General features: G+C 44.1%; 1 protein-coding gene across 1 annotated transcript in view; it reads right to left on the bottom strand.

Moving 5' to 3' along the window:
* The window catches only part of TRPC6 (transient receptor potential cation channel subfamily C member 6), a 229,383-nt gene that overhangs the window by 55,309 nt on the left and 154,482 nt on the right, over positions 1–19,592 (bottom strand). The window contains exons 6-8 of the mRNA XM_044286027.1: positions 10,083–10,316; positions 3,563–3,827; positions 1,908–2,103 (exon numbers count right to left, since the gene is read on the bottom strand). Coding sequence (XP_044141962.1) covers positions 1,908–2,103; positions 3,563–3,827; positions 10,083–10,316 — 695 coding nt within the window. The remainder of the gene's footprint in view (positions 1–1,907; positions 2,104–3,562; positions 3,828–10,082; positions 10,317–19,592) is intronic.

The following is a 19,592-nucleotide window of genomic DNA, read 5'->3' as shown; positions in this document are numbered from 1 at the left end:
ACTTTTTGCACAACTTGCTGTTCTCTAACAAGGCGCTTAACAGCACAATTCTTAACAGCTGTTTGGTACATGAATCGCCCAATACATTTTCTGGTTCAATTAGATTTGGTATTTAAACAGTCCCCCTCATCATGCTGTTCACTTTTTGACACCATGAGACCAAGATGACACCTAACAATTGATCAAAAGTACCTTGTCATTGCGAGGCTTCAAGCAGGATTTTCTCCAACAGAAGTGGTTACTGAGCTTAGAGTGTCACAGAGTGTCATCAGCAGTTGCAACAGAGATACAGAGAGACTGGAAGAGTCACAGAAAGGCATAGAAGTGGACGTCCTTTGACCACATCCCACACTGATGACCGCTTCATTGTGAACAATGCCCTGGGGAACTGGATGATGAATGCCACACAATTTAAGGGAGGTGAGAGGCACTCAAGTGTCAGGTCAGACCATTAGTTTACATTAGCATGATCTGCCTGCCAGACGACCTGCAAGGGTACCTAACCACACCACCAGGCACAGGCGTCATCGCCTTGCATGGGCCAAGGAACATCTACGCTGGACGAGGGATCAGTGGGCCTGAGTGCTGTTCACTGATGAAAGTCGATTCACGCTGAGCAGAAATGATGACCACTGATGATGTTGGAGATGTCAAGGAGAGATTTATGCCTCAGCCACAGACGTGCCTTTGGTGGTGGTGTTACAGTGTGGGCAGGTGTGTCTAGTCCATACAGAACTGCCCTACACTTTGTGAATGGTACAGTTAAAAGCCCATACTACTTAAATAACATCATTAATCCAGTCATTGTGCCTCTCATCGAGGTCAGATCATTAGGGAATGTGCCAGCTCATCGAGGTCACATCATTAGGGAAAGGCTGCTGGAGACTGGGGTACCTCAAATGGAGTGGTCTGCACTTTCTCCAGACCTGAATCCCATTAACAACCTATGGGATCAGCTGAGTCGCCATGTAGAGGCTTGTAACTCTGTACCTCAGAACTTCAATGACCTGAGGGCCTCCCTTCAAGAAGAGTGGGATGCCATGCCTCAGACAATAAGTAGACTTTTGAACAGCATGAGACGCTGTTGTCAAGCTGTAATAGATGCTTAAGGCCACATGATTAAACGTATTGAGACATTGACATTTATGTGGGGGTATACCCACCACTGTTGTTGGCTTCTGTTTTAATAAATAGTTTGAGTTGAGGAAATCACCATTGCATGCTTCTACTTAAATGCAAGGCTTTCATGATATAATATCACTGGAGCGGGAACTTTTGACGTTTTCCATAAATTCCACCCAAAAGCCAAATATCCCTAACTTTTTATGAGTAGTGTATATCAATCTGCTCAGCTCCTCCTGCTCTATAACACGCTGCCTGCAGATTGTACTGCATTTCTTGGCCACAAGTTCACTTTAAATTATGCTACTTGTAGACCATTCACCAGATCTTGGTAGACCTAATAATGGTACACCTGTAACTGAGGGGTGCAGATGTAGAATTTGTCTCTAGACCATAGTGCCTGGGGGAGCCCAAAAGCCTCTCTGTTACCTAAGAGAACACCCGTGTCACATTCTAAATGGTGCATGGTGGGGCGGAAGCCTTTTTCAAGTGGCTCTAACAACAATATGCAGTAATTGCCCATCTAGATTGTGTTGTAAACTGTGCAAACAGCGCAACTGTGTAAATGGAGCATCTAGGAAAATTATCTGCACCATTTTTCTTAGGTAAAGCTAGCTTATGTATTCACACTGGAGCCACTATGGACACAGGCACTATTATGTAGAACATTTTCTGCACTACAGCTTGTGCTTTTATGTATAACTATTACTACTAGTCCTCGCAACTAATTATTTATCATACGATGATTATCTATAGTTTTTGGAGCCACCATCGACCACACTCACCTCAATCTCCTGGAAGGAGCTGTTGATCATGGCGATCAGCATGTTCAATAGAACGATGACCATAGTCACATTGTAGACCCCATACAGGACATAGCCAATATTTTCTATAAATTTGTGTCCGTAGTTGATGACAACTGACTTCACTTCAGACAGTCCAAATATAGCCCAGAATAACGTCTTAAAGCTTTCTTCAACTCTTAAAAGAAGAAAAAAAAGAAAATCTTAATCAGCTTGTCATCTCTCGGTGGAAATTCAGCAATGTTTGACCATAAGTAGTACAATTTTTTCTGGGCTGTGGTGACATGAACTCTATGGCCGGCAAAAGGCTTACATTACAATGTCATAAGACGCTTTGTGAGGTTTGCAATGATAATTGACTACATTCTGGTGTAGAAAAGAAGTAGAGCAGTGTTTCATTGTACAGATGTTGCAGAGCTGATGTAGCAGAGCTGAATTTCCTATTTAACTCGTTGTGGGTTGCAGTCTGTGTGCATTGTGATTAGAATGAGTTAAAGGCATTCTGGCACCAGAAAATTCACCTTGTAGGACTAGCTCAGCTGAATGTAATGATACCTTTCACTTGGCTACCTGTTACTTTATTCTGGAAACAAGTACTTTTAGTCCATATGCAAATGAGTAGTTAAGTGTACCCAGGGCAGGCCTAAGACATTCTGTACACCCTTGCTCCTCCTGCTTCCTCTGCCAGAACCTCCATCTCCTTGCTTGACAGAGCCAGGCTAGATGATAATGCAGGAACCTGGCCCTGTCAATCAAAGAGAGGAAGAGGCTGGTAAAGGAAGCAGGAGAAGCAAGGGTGCAAAGAGTGTCTTAGGCCTGCCCTGGGTGCACTTAACTTCTCATATGGATGAAAAATATGTTTTCTCCAGAACGAAGTACCGGATCACTAAGTGAAATGCATTACTATATTCAGCTGATCTAACCCTAACAGGCACTTTTTAGGCCTGGTTTAATAGTGATTTTTTTTCCTGACAGACTTATTTTAAAGGGGTGTAAAACTTAAAGAGTTATTCAGAATATGAAAAACATGGGTACTTTCTTGTTCACAGGTGGCGTGTGGTGTTGCAGTTCAGTCCCACTCACTTCTATAAAGTTGAGCGGCCGTACCAGACACAATCAGTGGACACGTGTGGTGCTGTTTCTTAAAGAAGGTAGTCATTTAAAAAAAAAAAAATCTTGACAGCCCCTTCAAGCATCTTTCTAACATAGCTTAACAAATTTCACCTTATCACCAATTTCAAAATTTGCTGTCGACAAGTGGAGGAAGTAGTTCAGTACTGTCCCCTTTGTTCCACAGCCCACATATCAGTCACAAGACCTCTGCCATAGAGGTAGATGTGTGACCCATGGTAGAAATGGGCCGGTACTGAATTACTTTCTCAGCTTGTCGTGACACTACATGCAATGCTGATATATATTTATATAGCTCCCTTTAAATTCAGTCTATGCAAGTCCATATGCAGTTAGCTCCCCCTATTGGTGAACCGATGCAGCCAGAATATTATCATTCATCAAGTCAGAAAAACAGAGCCGCCCTGAGATGACAAGGCAGAGAGACATTTTTCTTCCTTATAACAATTGTTAAATCAGAAGTCATCCCTAACTGGCCTGTTGTAGTAAATGAGATAAACTCTTACGTGGTGAAGGCGTCATTTTGCTTGGCTCCAAGATAATAAGAATAGAGGTTAAACATCCCAATCATGAAGGCCACAAAGACCATAATAAAGATCACCATGAACTTGAAGATATCCTTCACAGTCCTTCCCAGTGAGATTTGTAAAGGTCCAAAGCTTTCATTGGCTGGTAGAATATAGGCAATCCGGGAGAAGCTTAGAACAACAGCAATGGCGTAGAGGCCCTCAGAGATGATTTGAGGATCTGATGGAAGCCATTTTATTCTAGCTAGAAGGAAGGATAACAAGAATGAGATATATGATATATTATCAAAAGCAATGGAAGAAAATGTCAGCATCAATGTTAAGTCAAATGTCTATGTTGGTCACCCAAGCACTACCTTTGGTTGAAGAGCATCTGCTTGGTGGCTTTTCATCCTGGTTATAATGGCTAACCAAGAGAGAGATCAATGGATTTTATGACAAAAGGTGCTGTAGATCAGGTTGCTGATTTGACCCCAGAGGGTGCTCACTGTCCCTATTATGTAACTTTTATGCAGGGCCCGATGCATACTTACCAACGTTGTAGTTGGCAAATTTGGGGAAAGTAAGCTTTACCTTAAGCAAACACCCAAAACACACCCAGGAACCTCCACCTTTGGGTGGGATTTATATAAACCATCAACATTTTTATTCTTTCCTCATGTCTGAAAATTAGGGACAGTCCCTGTAAATTCAGTATAATTACTGCAAACTGGGGACTGCTAAAATCAAAACAAAAAAGTCTTTATTAAAGGTAACCTGTCATGTGGATATTTGATTATAATCTAACTAATTATATACAATTATTAACTACTAAAAAGTACCTTAGATGTTTTCACTTACTGGTGTGACAGAGGGTTACCTCATAATATACACACAAAGATGCTGCATGCTAATGAGCTGTTTCGAGTCCGGCGTGATGTCATTGAGTCCAGCGTATATTTAATTCAGAGCTATAGCCACTCCCCTGCCCACCTGCTGCTGATTCACATGGAAACAAACTGTCACTCAGCAGCAGGTGGGCGGGGAGAGTCAGGAGCTCATGGATATTCAGGACTCATGATTATCAGCTGGAGCTTTTCAATACAAGATGTTGGCAGATTGACTGGGTCAATTAAAGAAAGTAACCCAGCATTTTGCTAAAAGAATCAGTCACTTATTTATGTTGCCCTTAGTTAGTACACCATAAAACTGGTGACAGGTTCCCTTTAAGTATCACTTGAAATTAAAATAGGAAGGATATGTTAAACACACAACGATATATAAGTATAGTCACTGGTACAAATGTGGGGTACAGATCTTCAGCTAAAGTGAAAACGCTCAACCAAGCTGTCTAATTCCCCAAGAGCAGAGGGCTACACAATATGTACCAATGATACTAGGCTCCAGCATCCACTGAGTATCATAATAAAACCCAGCTATGCTGCAGTAGCCTATCTTCAAATGACCCGACTCGCTACAGTATCTACTCAATGACACACTGTAACTTGTCGGTGTATCCCATAGAATGCTGGACATCTCATTCTAGTGATTGCTCAGGAACCCTACAGCAGAAGCACAGTATAAACTATCTAAAGATGTCAGAGCAGCATGGCGCTACCCTCCACGTGTGTAGAGGCAGTACTTCGGCACTAGTGCGGCCGTGTAAATTCAGGACAGTTGGCAACTATATACTGATGTTAGAAGATGGCAAACTGGGTAATTATCCAAGGCCTTCATTGCCAAAGGGCCTCCTGAAGGCTGGACCACCGGAAATATGCCATATGGGCACTTTTCGGTAGTATGATTCAAATACCATTCGGAGGTAACATTTAAGCATTGTATGTTGATATAATCTGGGCGCTGAATAGCAGTATTTGAGTACTGTATAGGAGCACAGTAGATGAGTAATAACAGGTGCACATGTATCTTGGTAGCCTATGAACCGATGTATTATAGGGGGCTATTACTGCACTGTGTGTGGGGGAAGGGGAGGTATAAATTAAGCAGTAAATGGTGACATTCAATTGTGTTGTAAATTTTAAATTAGAAAAGAATGGTGGCATGTAATTAAACACAAAATTGCGGAATAAATTGACCGCTACATTTACTGATTAAAAAATGCCAGAATTAATTGAATTCTGTATGGCATTAGCTGAGCATTAAGTAGTAGTAATAATTGAGCACTAAATGGTGGCGTTAATTGAGCGCTAAATGTCAGTATTTGAGAACAGATGAACTGAGTTAAACTGTGTGTGGTATTATTCCAGTGAGGATCCCAAGAACAGGGGCCCTGTACCCCCTTGCAGACCCCTGAAATTAGCAGAGCTGACAGGCATGCGTGCTGCCGCTCCGTTCATTTCGAAGGGAATTCCAGAGATAGCCGAGCTCCGTACTTAGTGCTGTACTCCCATAGAAATGAATGGAGCAGCCGCACACGTTCCCGACTGGCTGCTCTGTTCATTTCAGGGGGCTGCAAGGGGGTACAGGGCCCCCCACCGATCTAATAGTTATTAATGTAACTGGAATATGCCTTTAGTAGAAGGATTGAACAGTGTATTGGGTACTAAATACTGTCACTATACAAATAGAGGAAATCCCAGATCCATCCGCTTTAGAGGCGAGGCTTCCCTGTGAATGTTGGAAACTTTTTTTGTTGCCTTTTTTCTTTTTATACTGTATTATTAGTGAATGCCAGTCGTGTACATTTTATGTAGGCAGACCGCGCAACTCAGGGAGGAAGAGTAAGCGCTGAATTTATTTTTCTGTTCCCGCCATAAGAACACTGCATTTTCATGTAGCTACCACTAGGAGGAGCTCAGGGCAAAGGGATTTTTACTATTTCCATTCATGCCCCGAGAGGAAGCGAAAAGCGAAACGCTCGTCGGGCGGCCGCTCCAGACTGGGTCAGTAATTTGTTTTATCTGATGTGACTTTTCCCTTAGCAGCATTATACCTTGGGTGTGCATAGGAATATCACCGCCCCTCACGTCTTTAGCGTTGTGCGGTGGATTGCAATTGGTGGATGCATGTTTGCTATATGAGCCCCGTGTGTTGATGCTGCTATCTGTTGATACACTAGTCCCTTGTGGTCTAGAGCCTACCTTTTCATTTTCTGATACACTCCAGTGTTCTCATGGTTGCTGCTTATGTATTTTAGAATATAATTACTGTGTTGTATATGTATTTGTAATAAAGTATTTAATTTACAATAATTACTTGCGTGGTAGCTTTTTTTTTTTTAGCGTTATAGGTGATGTACGGATGATTCCATGTGAGATACTTATGGTATTAATTTTTGGGTGTTTTACTGCTTCCATTGCAGTCAATGGTAACTGCATCATTTGCTATTTACTAAGCTTCCTATAATGTTGACAGATTTATAATACACCGTATGAGGGAATCCAGAGACACAAAGCTGCATGGGGTGAATCATCCATACATGTATGCCAGTTGTCTGGTGTAAGTGTGCTGAAGAATATGGTGTTCAGAATAAGCGTCATATTTATGAAGCACCTGTTCCACTTTTTTAATTCAATTTCTTCTGCTACATAAAAAAAAAATATATAAATAATTGTCAGAAATTACTCTGCTTTGCATTCCATGTTGCCTGGAACTGGAAGTGTTTGATGCACATGTGGCGTCGGCGTCCATACAAAGTTTTGCTATAGAGCCCTATGTGTACGCTCCCGATAAATGCTTTATGTATGAATAGGAGCTAATGGCCAGACTGTAGTGTAATAAGCTGTCGGCAGTTTGCCAAAAAACATCACATTTCTTTGACTATGGGATACTGAAAGGTTAAGATGTAGAGTAGGGAGGCTGCGAGACAATACCCTAAATTGGGTGTCCAAATATCTTTTGTCACATCTGAAAAAAAACCTCATTTAGAAAACAAGTTTTCTAATTATTCTCCAGGCACATAGACCGTATTGCATTCTGCATCCTTTATTCCTAATTTATTTGTATTGAGAAATGATTTCAGTGTATTCACAATCACTGATTGCCTTTGAAGTAACATAAAATAAATCCTATTTGATAGACGGTTCATTTCTCGTAATATGTAAGAGCCAAGGAAGGAACGATTGCATCTTTAAAGTCTTTTTTTTACGATTTCACGCTGCTGCTCCTCTAATAGAGGCTGGGATAATAGATGCAGATGCTTATTACAATGCGCACAGTAACTAAGTCCTGAGCAATCAGTCAGACAATGGGACACGTTCATAATAATAAATGGACAAAATGTAACAGCCATGTGACACACGGGCAGGACAGGATCTGGTGCAAGTACTGTAAACTGGTGTGCACTTCCATAACGCCATCGTTAAAGGGGTTGTCTCACTTCAGCAAATGGCATTTATCATATAGAGAAAGTAAATACAAGGCCCTTACTAATGTATTGCGATTGTCCTTATTGTCTCCTTTGCTGGCTGGATTCACTTTTCACATTTTACACTGCTGGTATCCAAGGGCTGTGACCGGCTTGCAATCCAGCAGCAGTGGCCGTGCTTGCAAACTATAGGAAAAAGCATCGACCTCTCAGTGGGCAGGACCGTGGGAGCTCACATACGCAGCTGCTTTTTCCTATAATTACAAGCTTTGTTGTAATTATTGGTGCAAGATGAAGAGAATATTTATTTTATCATTAAATTAAAAATGCCCATACACATATGAGCAAAGTCTGCAGAAACTTCTGATTTCGGTGGGACTGGCTGACTGTATTATGGGTATGGCTGTGTGCCAACACTCCTCTAACCGAAGAGGTCGGTGGGAAGAAGGATCAGGCCAACATGCCAATCCTTTGTTCTCAAGGGATATAATCCCATGACAGGAGTGACGTATTTGCCTATCCTCTCTGAGAACATATGCAAGCTTGTCCAAACCAAATGTGCATGTGTATGGGGTGGTGGGAAAAATAGATGCAGGAGTGTTTGGCCGTCAGTTATTAAAGGGTATGGACATCTATAATCCAGCTGTAAGCCTAGATAATTGTTACAGCAGTGAATGCGGAACCACTGTGCCAACCAACTGGTTTGACATTAGGTTAGTCCTAAGGGTGTTATCCTGGCGGTTGCCTGGTTTTCCCCTTTTAACTCCAAAAGAGGGATCTGACCTTCACTGCAGGGGACCCACCAGGCTGCTACCTCTTGGAATAGTCTCGGTGTGGTTGGCTGCTGACCCAAGGTGCTCAGAGATACCGGGGTGAAACGACAAGGGATCATGCAATACTCAAAGTCAGGAAACAGGCAGAGGTCAGGGCAGTCAGAGTTTGTGAAAATCTGTAAAACGAATCCAAGATTAGGAAGGCAGCAAAGGGCAACATGGTAAAGAGGCAGTGGTCAGGTCAGGCAGCACCTCTGCTGTCAGAGTTAGTAAACAGGCAGAGGATGGTACATGGGCAAACAAACAGGAACAGCACACAGTCAGACAACCTAAAGCTCAGGCGACCTCCCACCAGGGAAGAGGCCTTATATACCTTGAAACAGTCAGCCTTAGGCTAAGGAAGAATTAGGGCATGTGCACGTTAGCCCGTTAATAGCCAGGACGTGCGCTCACACCCTGTGATCGGGGAGAACGGACCAGACAGAGAAGCGCAGGATATGGCCTGCAGGAGAAAAACAAAACTCCAGCAGCAGGACCTGCCATGGGGCGAGGATGAGGAGAGGCAGCAAGAAGGACAGGGAAGGTGACTAATGCGGCACCAGTGTACAAGCTGCCATGCTAACAATAAGGATAGGGTGGTAACACTGTATACACTACATGCTATGCTCACAGCTATGGCTCTGTATGCAGCTCCCGAGCACTCTCTAGGTCTCTAGGGTACTCCATCACTTCCTGGAGACTTTAAGGATGGGTTTCCCTATGGCAGGCATGGAGCTGCAAAACCACAGTAAATTTGTGAATTGTCACACTTTCTTGCCAAGTATAAGTGAAGTGCATGCTTTTTTGTATTTCATTTGTACTTGCTACTAAGTTGCAGCAATTTTCTGTAAACGACTGGTTTTGCCGCACGTGTTCAGCTATGCAGAACACTAACACCCTGAACCTGCTACCTGGAAACTATCTGAGATCTCTCTGTCAATTGACTCTCATTCATTTCAGCTGCCATAAAACACCCTCCTGCTGTACTGACTAAACAGGAAATACAGGAAGGAAAAGAGTGTCTCAAATATGGCCGCCCCCCAGGAAGGCTTTATAAAAAAAATTAAAAAAAATAATCATTAGCTACAACACTTTATGAATGACCAAACATGATTTCGTTTTTACAGATTTACAGCTCATTAATGAAATTAAAATTAAAGGAGTTGTCCCCGTATAACGACTTATTACCCATACACAGGATAGGTCATTAGTGTCTGAATCGTGGGGGTCTGACCACCAGGACAACCATTGAACGAGAGAGCGGTGGTCTTGTGTTCCACATTTGAGTGGAGCAGCATCTGAGCATGCCCCTTCATTCAAACTTATTAATAAAAAAAGGAAATTTCCATGAGTCTTGAATTATGAGTTAAGGACTACTCACCTAGAGTGTAGTATTTTATTTCCGGAGGCAGGGTGGCACTTGCCACATCCTTGATGCTCTCATCATCATCAACATAGTTCTGGGCTCGGGAGGCATGCCAGAACGCCATAAATCTAGCAATGAATGATGCTGCAAAGATGGCCAACATCCCGAAATCCAGAATATTCCAGAGTTCAAACATGTATTCCCTGGGCCCTTGTGACCAAATTTCTTTACATTCAGACCAGATCATGCCTGCGGAAAGTCACAATAAGATCCTATTTAGAAATACACAATGAATGTCAAACACTTGAGAAAGAGGCTCAGTTACTAAACATAGCCCTAGAAACAGATGCAGCCTAGTCTATTTCAAGAGGATGTAAATCATTTGGGATCGGACTGCTTATAGGGGTGGGGAGGAGGAGATGGATGCGTAAATATTATGACTAATGTCGGAGATTTTTGGAAGCTACTTTAACATAACGTACTGCAAGGATAGGACAATCACTAACAAGGAAAACCTGAAAAATGTTTACATGGTATTTATACTGTTAAATTCTTAAAGGAGAAACCTTCAGCCCTGTCCTAGATACAAGTCATTAGATCACATTAATGGAGACCTTATCAGAAAATTACACAGACAGAGACCACATCATAGCATCTCTTTGATGGACACCAATTAAGCAGATCACATTGATGAAGACCACATCAGAATATCACATTGCTGGGGACCATATCACAAGATGACAATGATGGAGACCACATCAGAATATCACATTGATGGGGACCATATCAGAAGATGACACTGATGGAGACCACATCAGAAGATCATATTGATGGGGACCATATCAGAATATGATACTGATGGAGACCATATCAGAAGATCACATTGATGGAGACCAAATTACAAGATCACATTGATGGAGACCGGCAAATACGATTACATTGATGGTGACCAAGTAAGATGATTACAGTGATGGAGATGAAATACAGGGATCCTGCTGATGGAAATTAAGCCAGAAGATCACATTAATGGAGAACAAATCAGAGGATCACATTGATGGAGAACAAATCAGAAGTTTGCATTGTTTGAGACCAAGTAAGAAGATCACAGTGATGGAGTCAAATCAGAAGATCATATTGATGGAGATCAAGCCAGAGAATCACATTGATGGAGAGTGGACACTGAATCAGAAAATAATATTGATGAAGTCCTTTACTTCTTAAGCTTGGACCATCACCAATTTCCAGAACATCAGGGCTGAGACACCTTATGGAGAGCCAGAACCCCTTCTGTTCCGGTTTCAGCTACAGTAAATGTCTGACAGATAATAAAGGGGTTGTCCAACTAGGACAACCCCATGCTATGAGGCTTCTGAAACCTGCCAGTTTGTCTACATGTAGTGCTAATCTATGATTGCCGTAAAACATCAAAAGTTAGAAACATTCTTTGCGGTGGACCTTTACTAAAGTTAAAGGGGATGTCCTTTATAATATTTCTAATCCCTAATAATATAGACAGAGATTGACCTATGTAGACAATTCCTTTAAGAGATCCACCTTTCACTGGGGAGGCTTACACTCTATACTACTTATTGCGAACCATGTAGTACCATGGAGATGTCCTAAAAATGTTTTATTCTTGCTAAACCCCTGACTTAGATTTGTAGAATGGCTTTACCTGCACCCAAGGCAAGCATCTACGAGTAAACTAAGCAAGACAGCCCTGTTATAACTATGAGTAGTCTTTCTGCGGTATTTTGGGAAACTCATGACCAGGTTTCAAGGAGCCCCAAGTTACCAGAGAACCCTGGATGAGAATCACTTCTCTATAGTTTTGGAAACTGACCAGAGCTCACAAATTGGAGATTATTTTTTACAAGAATGACAATCAATATGGCTGCACTTCCTGTTGTAACTTTTTGAACAAATGGCGTCCGCTTCTGATTTGGTCAAGCGGTCACTTTTTGGGGTTAAAATCCTCTTTAAGAAAAAGAAACCCACTGTTTACTGTAGCACAATGTATGGTTTGACACAATAAACTTGGTATAAGCTTAAAACTCTATTAAGCAGGGGTCACCGGGACAGACGAGACCGGAGGACAGACGGCTGCACTTCCATTGAGTTGCATAAAATTTTTATTGAAATGTCAGTTCTCTGGCAGCTCCCTTCCTTCTGACATGAAATATCCCTGAGCGTCTGCTTAGTGTTGCTTGCAGGACAGATTCACTGACACACGATATAAACCTCCATCTCCTGTCAAGTGTTCCTGCCAGCCCTTTTAATTGAAGTTTTGTGGCAATGAGCATCAAAGGAGGAGACTTCAGAGGATGTCTTACGACTTCATACTGCAGTATTCCTAGCATTAACCTCCTTCAATCTGTTTATTACATCACCTTAGAGAAGATATTTCAGGGAAAGACACTCTGGACATAGTGTTCATGTTAATCCCCTTTATGAAGACAGAATTAAAGAAGCATTCCCATCCATATTAATGTGCCATTAATGTCTAATGATAGGTGGGGGGCACCTTTGTCAGGGGGCATCTTTGACATCATGATCAATGGAGAGTCCTTTCTGTTGAAATCCTTGGAGGTTATAGGAATAGTCAAGCAAAGGGGTTGTCCCATCTGGGACATTTATTGCATATCGATCCCATTTCTGATTCAGTTTTAAGATCAGGGGCCCACCATGAATGGACAGCACTTCCGAAAATAGCCAAATGAGCACACATTATACAAGCTATTTTTCCATCCCCCACTAGGTCACCTTGCTGGATTCAACCCTGGGTAGAGGCACTATACTTGATAGTAATAGTAGCAGGCCAACACCCTTGTCTAGTTAATTCAGTTAAATTTATTAAGATCAAAGCCTAAAAACGGTGCTTTAGCCTTTCATCTAAAATTCTAAATAGGCACCATGCTGACCTACATGTATCATCCCCTGGACAAGGGAGCTGGACGATCAGCAGATCGCTGCCATTTTTCAAAGATTAGAAGACACCCATTTAAAGGAGTATTCTGGTTATATGAAACTTAAGGTAGGGGATAACTGTTAGCTCACTTACCGTCAGTTTGGTTGAATTGAGCGACCGTGCTCATGCTCGAACCTGCCACTCCGTTCATTTCAGGGGGCCTAGCAGGGTAAAGGACCCTTTTCTGGTCCCCAGTGGTGGTTCCAGTGGTTGAATCCCAACCAATCTAATAGGTTTTCCCAAACTGGTTTCTACAGCTGCCTGTCACTGGTTTCTTTTAGCTTCACCAAAATTCCTAGGTCCTTTTCCATGTCAGTGTTACCCAGTGTTTTACCATTTAGTATGTACGGGTGACTTGCATTATTCCTTCCCATGTGCATAACCTTACATTTGTCATTGTTAAACTTCAGCTGCCACTTATCTCCAATCTATCTAGATCGATCTGCAGCAGTACACTGTCCTCTATAGTATAAATATATAGTATACGGTCCTCTTCAGTGTTAATTACTTTACACAGTTTAGTGTAATCTGCAAAAATTTATATTTTACTATGCAAGCCTTCTACAAGATCATTAATAAATATATTGAAGGGTATAGGGCCCAATACTGACCACTGAGGTACGCCACTAGTGACAGTGACCCAATCTGAGTGTGTACCATTAATAACCAGTTTATTTACAGATGCCTATGCAGGCGTTGAACCTATCTTGTCCCAGGTGAAAATTTTATACTTCACTTTTATTATTATTTGGGTTAAAATACGTGCTTTATACCTTTATTTAATTTTACTTGATGAACCAAATAATAGAAAAAGATTAAAAATACAGTAAACACTCCACTGCGTGGTCAAATGATGCTCAGTGAGTCAGGAGGGAGAGCACGTGCACTATCATTGCTGCCCAAATCCCCTGAAGAAGCCAGTAAACTGGTGAAACATGTTGGGGGGCAGATTTAGCTTTTAAATCAACGATCCACTCCACTGTCGGTTAGTTAGCAGTAGTCCGGACGGCCTACTTATCAAAGCTAGAGTAGTTTAGCAGTGTGATACGGTATTCAAACCGTGAATGTTATGTACGCAGTGTGCACCACCAAAGGGATAGACAGAGGTCAGCTAACATATGGTATTATCCATGTGCTGCATTAGAAGTGGGAAGAGTGAGTTCAGCTCCCACAACTTAGCCTAGATGAAGGTGTCACTGCAAGCGACATGAAGGCAGCCAACTGCCTATAAGTGACAGGGGTGAGAGATAGTGCACGTGCTCTCCCTCCTGACTCACTGAGCATCATTTGACCACGCAGTGGAGTGTTTACTGTATTCTTAATCTTTTTCTATTATTTGGTTCATCAAGTAAAATTAAATAAAGGTATAAAGCACGTATTTTAACCCAAATAATAATAAAAGTGAAGTATTACATTTTTACCTAGGACAAGATAGGTTCAACGCCTGCATAGGCATCTGTAAATAAACTATTTGATAGACCTTACCCAGGATATGTCTCAAATATGAATATATACCATTAATAATCACCCTCTGTTTTCTATTACTGAGCCAGTTAGTTTCCCACATACAGACGTTTTCTCCCAGTCCGAGCATTCTCATTTTACATACTAACCTTTTATGTGGTACAGTGTCAAATGCTTTGGAGAAGTCCAAATATACAACATCCTTTGATTCGCCGCTAGTCAAGTCTAGAACTTACTTCCTCATAGAAACTGATTAAATTCGTTTGACATGACCGATCCCTCATAAAGCAATGCTGATATGGTGTTATTTGCTTATTTTCATTGAGGTGCTCTAAGATAGCATCTCTTTACTCTGTCTTACCCACGACAGATGTTAAACTTAATTTCCAGGCTCTGTTTTTTACCCTTTTTAAACTTAGGCACCACAACTGTTATGGGACAATCCTGTGGAACACTCCCTGTCAGTATAGAGTCCCTAAATATCAGAAATAAGGGATCTGGCTATGACATTACTTAATTATCTTAGGATACGGGAGTGTATGCCATCTGGTTCCGAGGATTTGTCTATTTTAATCTTTTTAAGACGTCACTGACATTAGGGATGAGCGAACCCGAACTGTATAGTTCGGGTTCGTACCGAATTTTGGGGTGTCCGTGACACGGACCCGGACATTTTCCAAAAATTCCGGGTTCGGTGTTCGGCGCTTTCTTGGCGCTTTTTGAAAGGCTGCAAAGCAGCCAATCAACAAGAGTCATACTACTTGCCCCAAGAGGCTATCACAGCCATGCCTACTATTGGCATGGCTGTGATTGGCCAGTGCAGCATGTGACCCAGCCTCTATTTAAGGCTACTTTCACACTAGCGTTCGCCGGTCCGCTCGTGAGCTCCGTTTGAAGGGGCTCACGAGCGGACCCGAACGCCTTCGTCCAGCCCTGATGCAGTCTGAATGGAGTGGATCCGCTCAGACTGCATCAGTCTGGCGGCGTTCAGCCTCCGCTCCGCTCGCCTCCGCACGGACAGGCGGACAGCTGAACGCTGCTTGCAGCGTTCGGGTGTCCGCCTGGCCGTGCAGAGGCGAGCGGATCCGTTCAGACTTACAATGTAAGTCAATGGGAACGGATCCGCTTGAAGATGTCACCATATGGCTCAATCTTCAAGCGGATCCGTCCCCCATTGACTTTACATTGAAAGTCTGAACGGATCCGCTCAGGCTACTTTCACACTTAGAATTTTTTCTAAGTTATTAATGCAGACGGATCCGTACTGAACGGAGCCACCGTCTGCATTAATATGATCGGATCCGTTCAGAACGGATCCGATCGAACGCTAGTGTGAAAGTAGCCTAAGCTGGAGTCACGTAGCGCCGCACGTCACTCTGCTCTGATCAGTATAGGGAGAGGTTGCAGCTGCGACGTTAGGGCGAGATTAGGCAGTGATTAACTCCTCCAAAAGACTTCATTCAGTGATCGATCTGCAGCTGTGGATGATTGAACTGCTGCTATTCAATTGCTCACTGTTTTTAGGCTGCCCAGAGCGTTTTTCATTCACTTTTTTCTGGGGTGATCGGCGGCCATTTTGTGTCTTGTGGTGCGCCAGCACAAGCTGCCACCAAGTACATTTAACCCTCAATAGTGTGGTTGTTTTTTGGCTATATCCTACATCAGGGTGAAGCTGTCACACCAAGTGCATTTAACCATCAATAGTGTGGTTATTTTTTGGCCATATACTACATCAGGGGCAAGCTGTCACCAAGTGCATTTAACCCTCAATAGTGTGGTTGTTTTTTGGCTATATCCTACATCAGGGTCAAGCTGTCACACCAAGTGCATTTAACCATCAATAGTGTGGTTATTTTTTGGCCATATCCCAGTCTAATTCTGACTGTAAACGTATACTTGTCACCCAGCGCCTAAATAATATTCCTCAAATTTATAGTCAGCTAAATCTGTGGTTATTGCTGTGGCTGGGCAAGTTATTTAGTGTCCGTCAAAGCACAGTTTTTGTTCTGGGTTGAAATACAATTCCCAATTTAGCAATTCTCTAAATTAGTGGTTTCTGCTGTATCAGGCCTACTTTAAATTTATCCCTAAAAGGGTATATTAGATTCAAGGTGCAGATAGGGTCATTCTCAATAACTTCACACACACGCTACTGTGCATATCCCAGTCTAATTCTGTCTGTAAATGTATACCTGTCACCCAGCGCCTAAATAATAGGCCTCAAATTTATAGTCAGCTAAATCTGTGGTTACTGCTGTGCCTGTATTAGTGTAATACGGTACCTAAATAGATAGCCAGATAGTGTTAGGTGTCTGTCAAAAAAGGCCTGAATTTGAATTCAATACATTGGGCCAAATAATATTTTTTTTGTTATGGTGAACGATAACAATGAGGAAAGGACGCGGACGCGGACATGGTCGTGGTGGTGTGAGTGGACCCTCTGGTGCTGGGAGAGGACGTGGCCGTTCTGCCACAGCCACACGTCCTAGTGTTCCAACTACCTCAGGTACCAGTAGCCGCCATAATTTACAGCGATATTTGGTGGAGCCCAATGCCGTTCTAAGGAGGGTAAGGCCTGAGCAGGTACAGGCATTAGTCAATTGGGTGGCCGACAGTGGATCCAGCACGTTCACATTATCTCCCACCCAGTCTTCTGCAGAAAGCACACAGATGGCGCCTGAAAACCAAGCCCATCAGTCTGTCACATCACCCCCATGCATACCAGGGAAACTGTCTGAGCCTCAAGTTATGCAGCAGTCTCTTATGCTGTTTGAAGGGTGTCCACCTAGCCCTTCCCCAGCGGTGGAAGACATAGAATGCACTGACGCACAACCACTTATGTTTCCTGATGATGAGGACATGGGAATACCACCTACAGCAAGTCTCTGATGATGACGAAACACAGGTGCCAACTGCTGCGTCTTTCTGCAGTGTGCAGACTGAACAGGAGGTCAGGGATCAAGACTGGGTGGAAGACGATGCAGGGGACGATGAGGTCCTAGACCCCACATGGAATGAAGGTCGTGCCACTGACTTTTACAGTTCGGAGGAAGAGGCAGTGGTGAGACCGAGCCAACAGCATAGCAAAAGAGGGAGCAGTGGGCAAAAGCAGAACACCCGCCGCCAAGAGACTCCGCCTGCTACTGACCGCCGCCATCTGGGACCGAGCACCCCAAAGGCAGCTTCAAGGAGTTCCCTGGCATGGCACTTCTTCAAACAATGTGCTGACGACAAGACCCGAGTGGTTTGCACGCTGTGCCATCAGAGCCTGAAGCGAGGCATTAACGTTCTGAACCTTAGCACAACCTGCATGACCAGGCACCTGCATGCAAAGCATGAACTGCAGTGGAGTAAACACCTTAAAAACAAGGAAGTCACTCAGGCTCCCCTGCTACCTCTTCTGCTGCTGCCGCCTCGGCCTCTTCTGCTGCTGCCGCCTCGGCCTCTTCCTCCGCCTCTGGAGGAACGTTGGCACCTGCCGCCCAGCAAACAGGGGATGTACCACCAACACCACCACCTCCGTCACCAAGCATCTCAACCATGTCACACGGCAGCGTTCAGCTCTCCATCTCACAAACATTTGAGAGAAAGCGTAAATTCCCACCTAGCCACCCTCGGTCCCTGGCCCTGAATGCCAGCATTTCTAAACTACTGGCCTATGAAATGCTGTCATTTAGGCTGGTGGACACAGACAGCTTCAAACAGCTCATGTCGCTTGCTGTCCCACAGTATGTTGTTCCCAGCCGGCACTACTTCTCCAAGAGAGCCGTGCCTTCCCTGCACAACCAAGTATCCGATAAAATCAAGTGTGCACTGCGCAACGCCATCTGTGGCAAGGTCTACCTAACCACAGATACGTGGACCAGTAAGCACGGCCAGGGACGCTATATCTCCCTAACTGCACACTGGGTAAATGTAGTGGCAGCGGGGCCCCAGGCGGAGAGCTGTTTGGCGCACGTCCTTCCGCCGCCAAGGATCGCAGGGCAACATTCTTTGCCTCCTGTTGCCACCTCCTCCTACTCAGCTTCCTCCTCCTCTTCTTCCACCTGCTCATCTAGTCAGCCACACACCTTCACCACCAACTTCAGCACAGCCCGGGGTAAACGTCAGCAGGCCATTCTGAAACTCATATGTTTGGGGGACAGGCCCCACACCGCACAGGAGTTGTGGCGTGGTATAGAACAACAGACCGACGAGTGGTTGCTGCCGGTGAGCCTCAAGCCCGGCCTGGTGGTGTGCGATAATGGGCGAAATCTCGTTGCAGCTCTGGGACTAGCCGGTTTGACGCACATCCCTTGCTTGGCGCATGTGCTGAATTTGGTGGTGCAGAAGTTCATTCACAACTACCCCGACATGTCAGAGCTGCTGCATAAAGTGCGGGCCGTCTGTTCGCGCTTCCGGCGTTCACATCCTGCCGCTGCTCGCCTGTCTGCGCTACAGCGTAACTTCGGCCTTGCCGCTCACCGCCTCATATGCGACGTGCCCACCAGGTGGAACTCCACCTTGCACATGCTGGACAGAATGTGCGAGCAGCAGCAGGCCATAGTGGAGTTTCAGCTGCAGCACGCACAGGGTCAGTCGCACTGCGGAACAGCACCACTTCACCACCAATGACTGGGCCTCCATGCGAGACCTGTGTGCCCTGTTGCGCAGTTTCGAGTACTCCACCAACATGGCCAGTGGCGATGACGCCGTTATCAGCATTACAATACCACTTCTATGTCTCCTTGAGAAAACACTTAGGGCGATGATGGAAGAGGAGGTGGCCCAGGAGGAAGAGGAGGAGGAAGAGGGGTCATTTTTAGCACTTTCAGGCCAGTCTCTTCGAAGTGACTCAGAGGGAGGTTTTTTGCAACAGCAGAGGCCAGGTACAAATGTGGCCAGCCAGGGCCCACTACTGGAGGACGAGGAGGACGAGGATGAGGAGGAGGTGGAGGAGGATGAGGATTAAGCATGGTCACAGCAGGGTGGCACCCAACGCAGCTCGGGCCCATCACTGGTGCGTGGCTGGGGGAAAACGCAGGACGATGACGATACGCCTCCCACAGAGGACAGCTTGTCCTTACCCCTGGGCAGCCTGGCACACATGAGCG

This window comes from Bufo gargarizans, chromosome 3 (assembly GCF_014858855.1).
Source record: "Bufo gargarizans isolate SCDJY-AF-19 chromosome 3, ASM1485885v1, whole genome shotgun sequence".
NCBI classification, from domain to species: domain Eukaryota; kingdom Metazoa; phylum Chordata; class Amphibia; order Anura; family Bufonidae; genus Bufo; species Bufo gargarizans.
The sequence above is the reverse complement of the archived record's forward strand: the minus strand, read 5'-3'. Positions and strand labels throughout refer to the sequence as shown.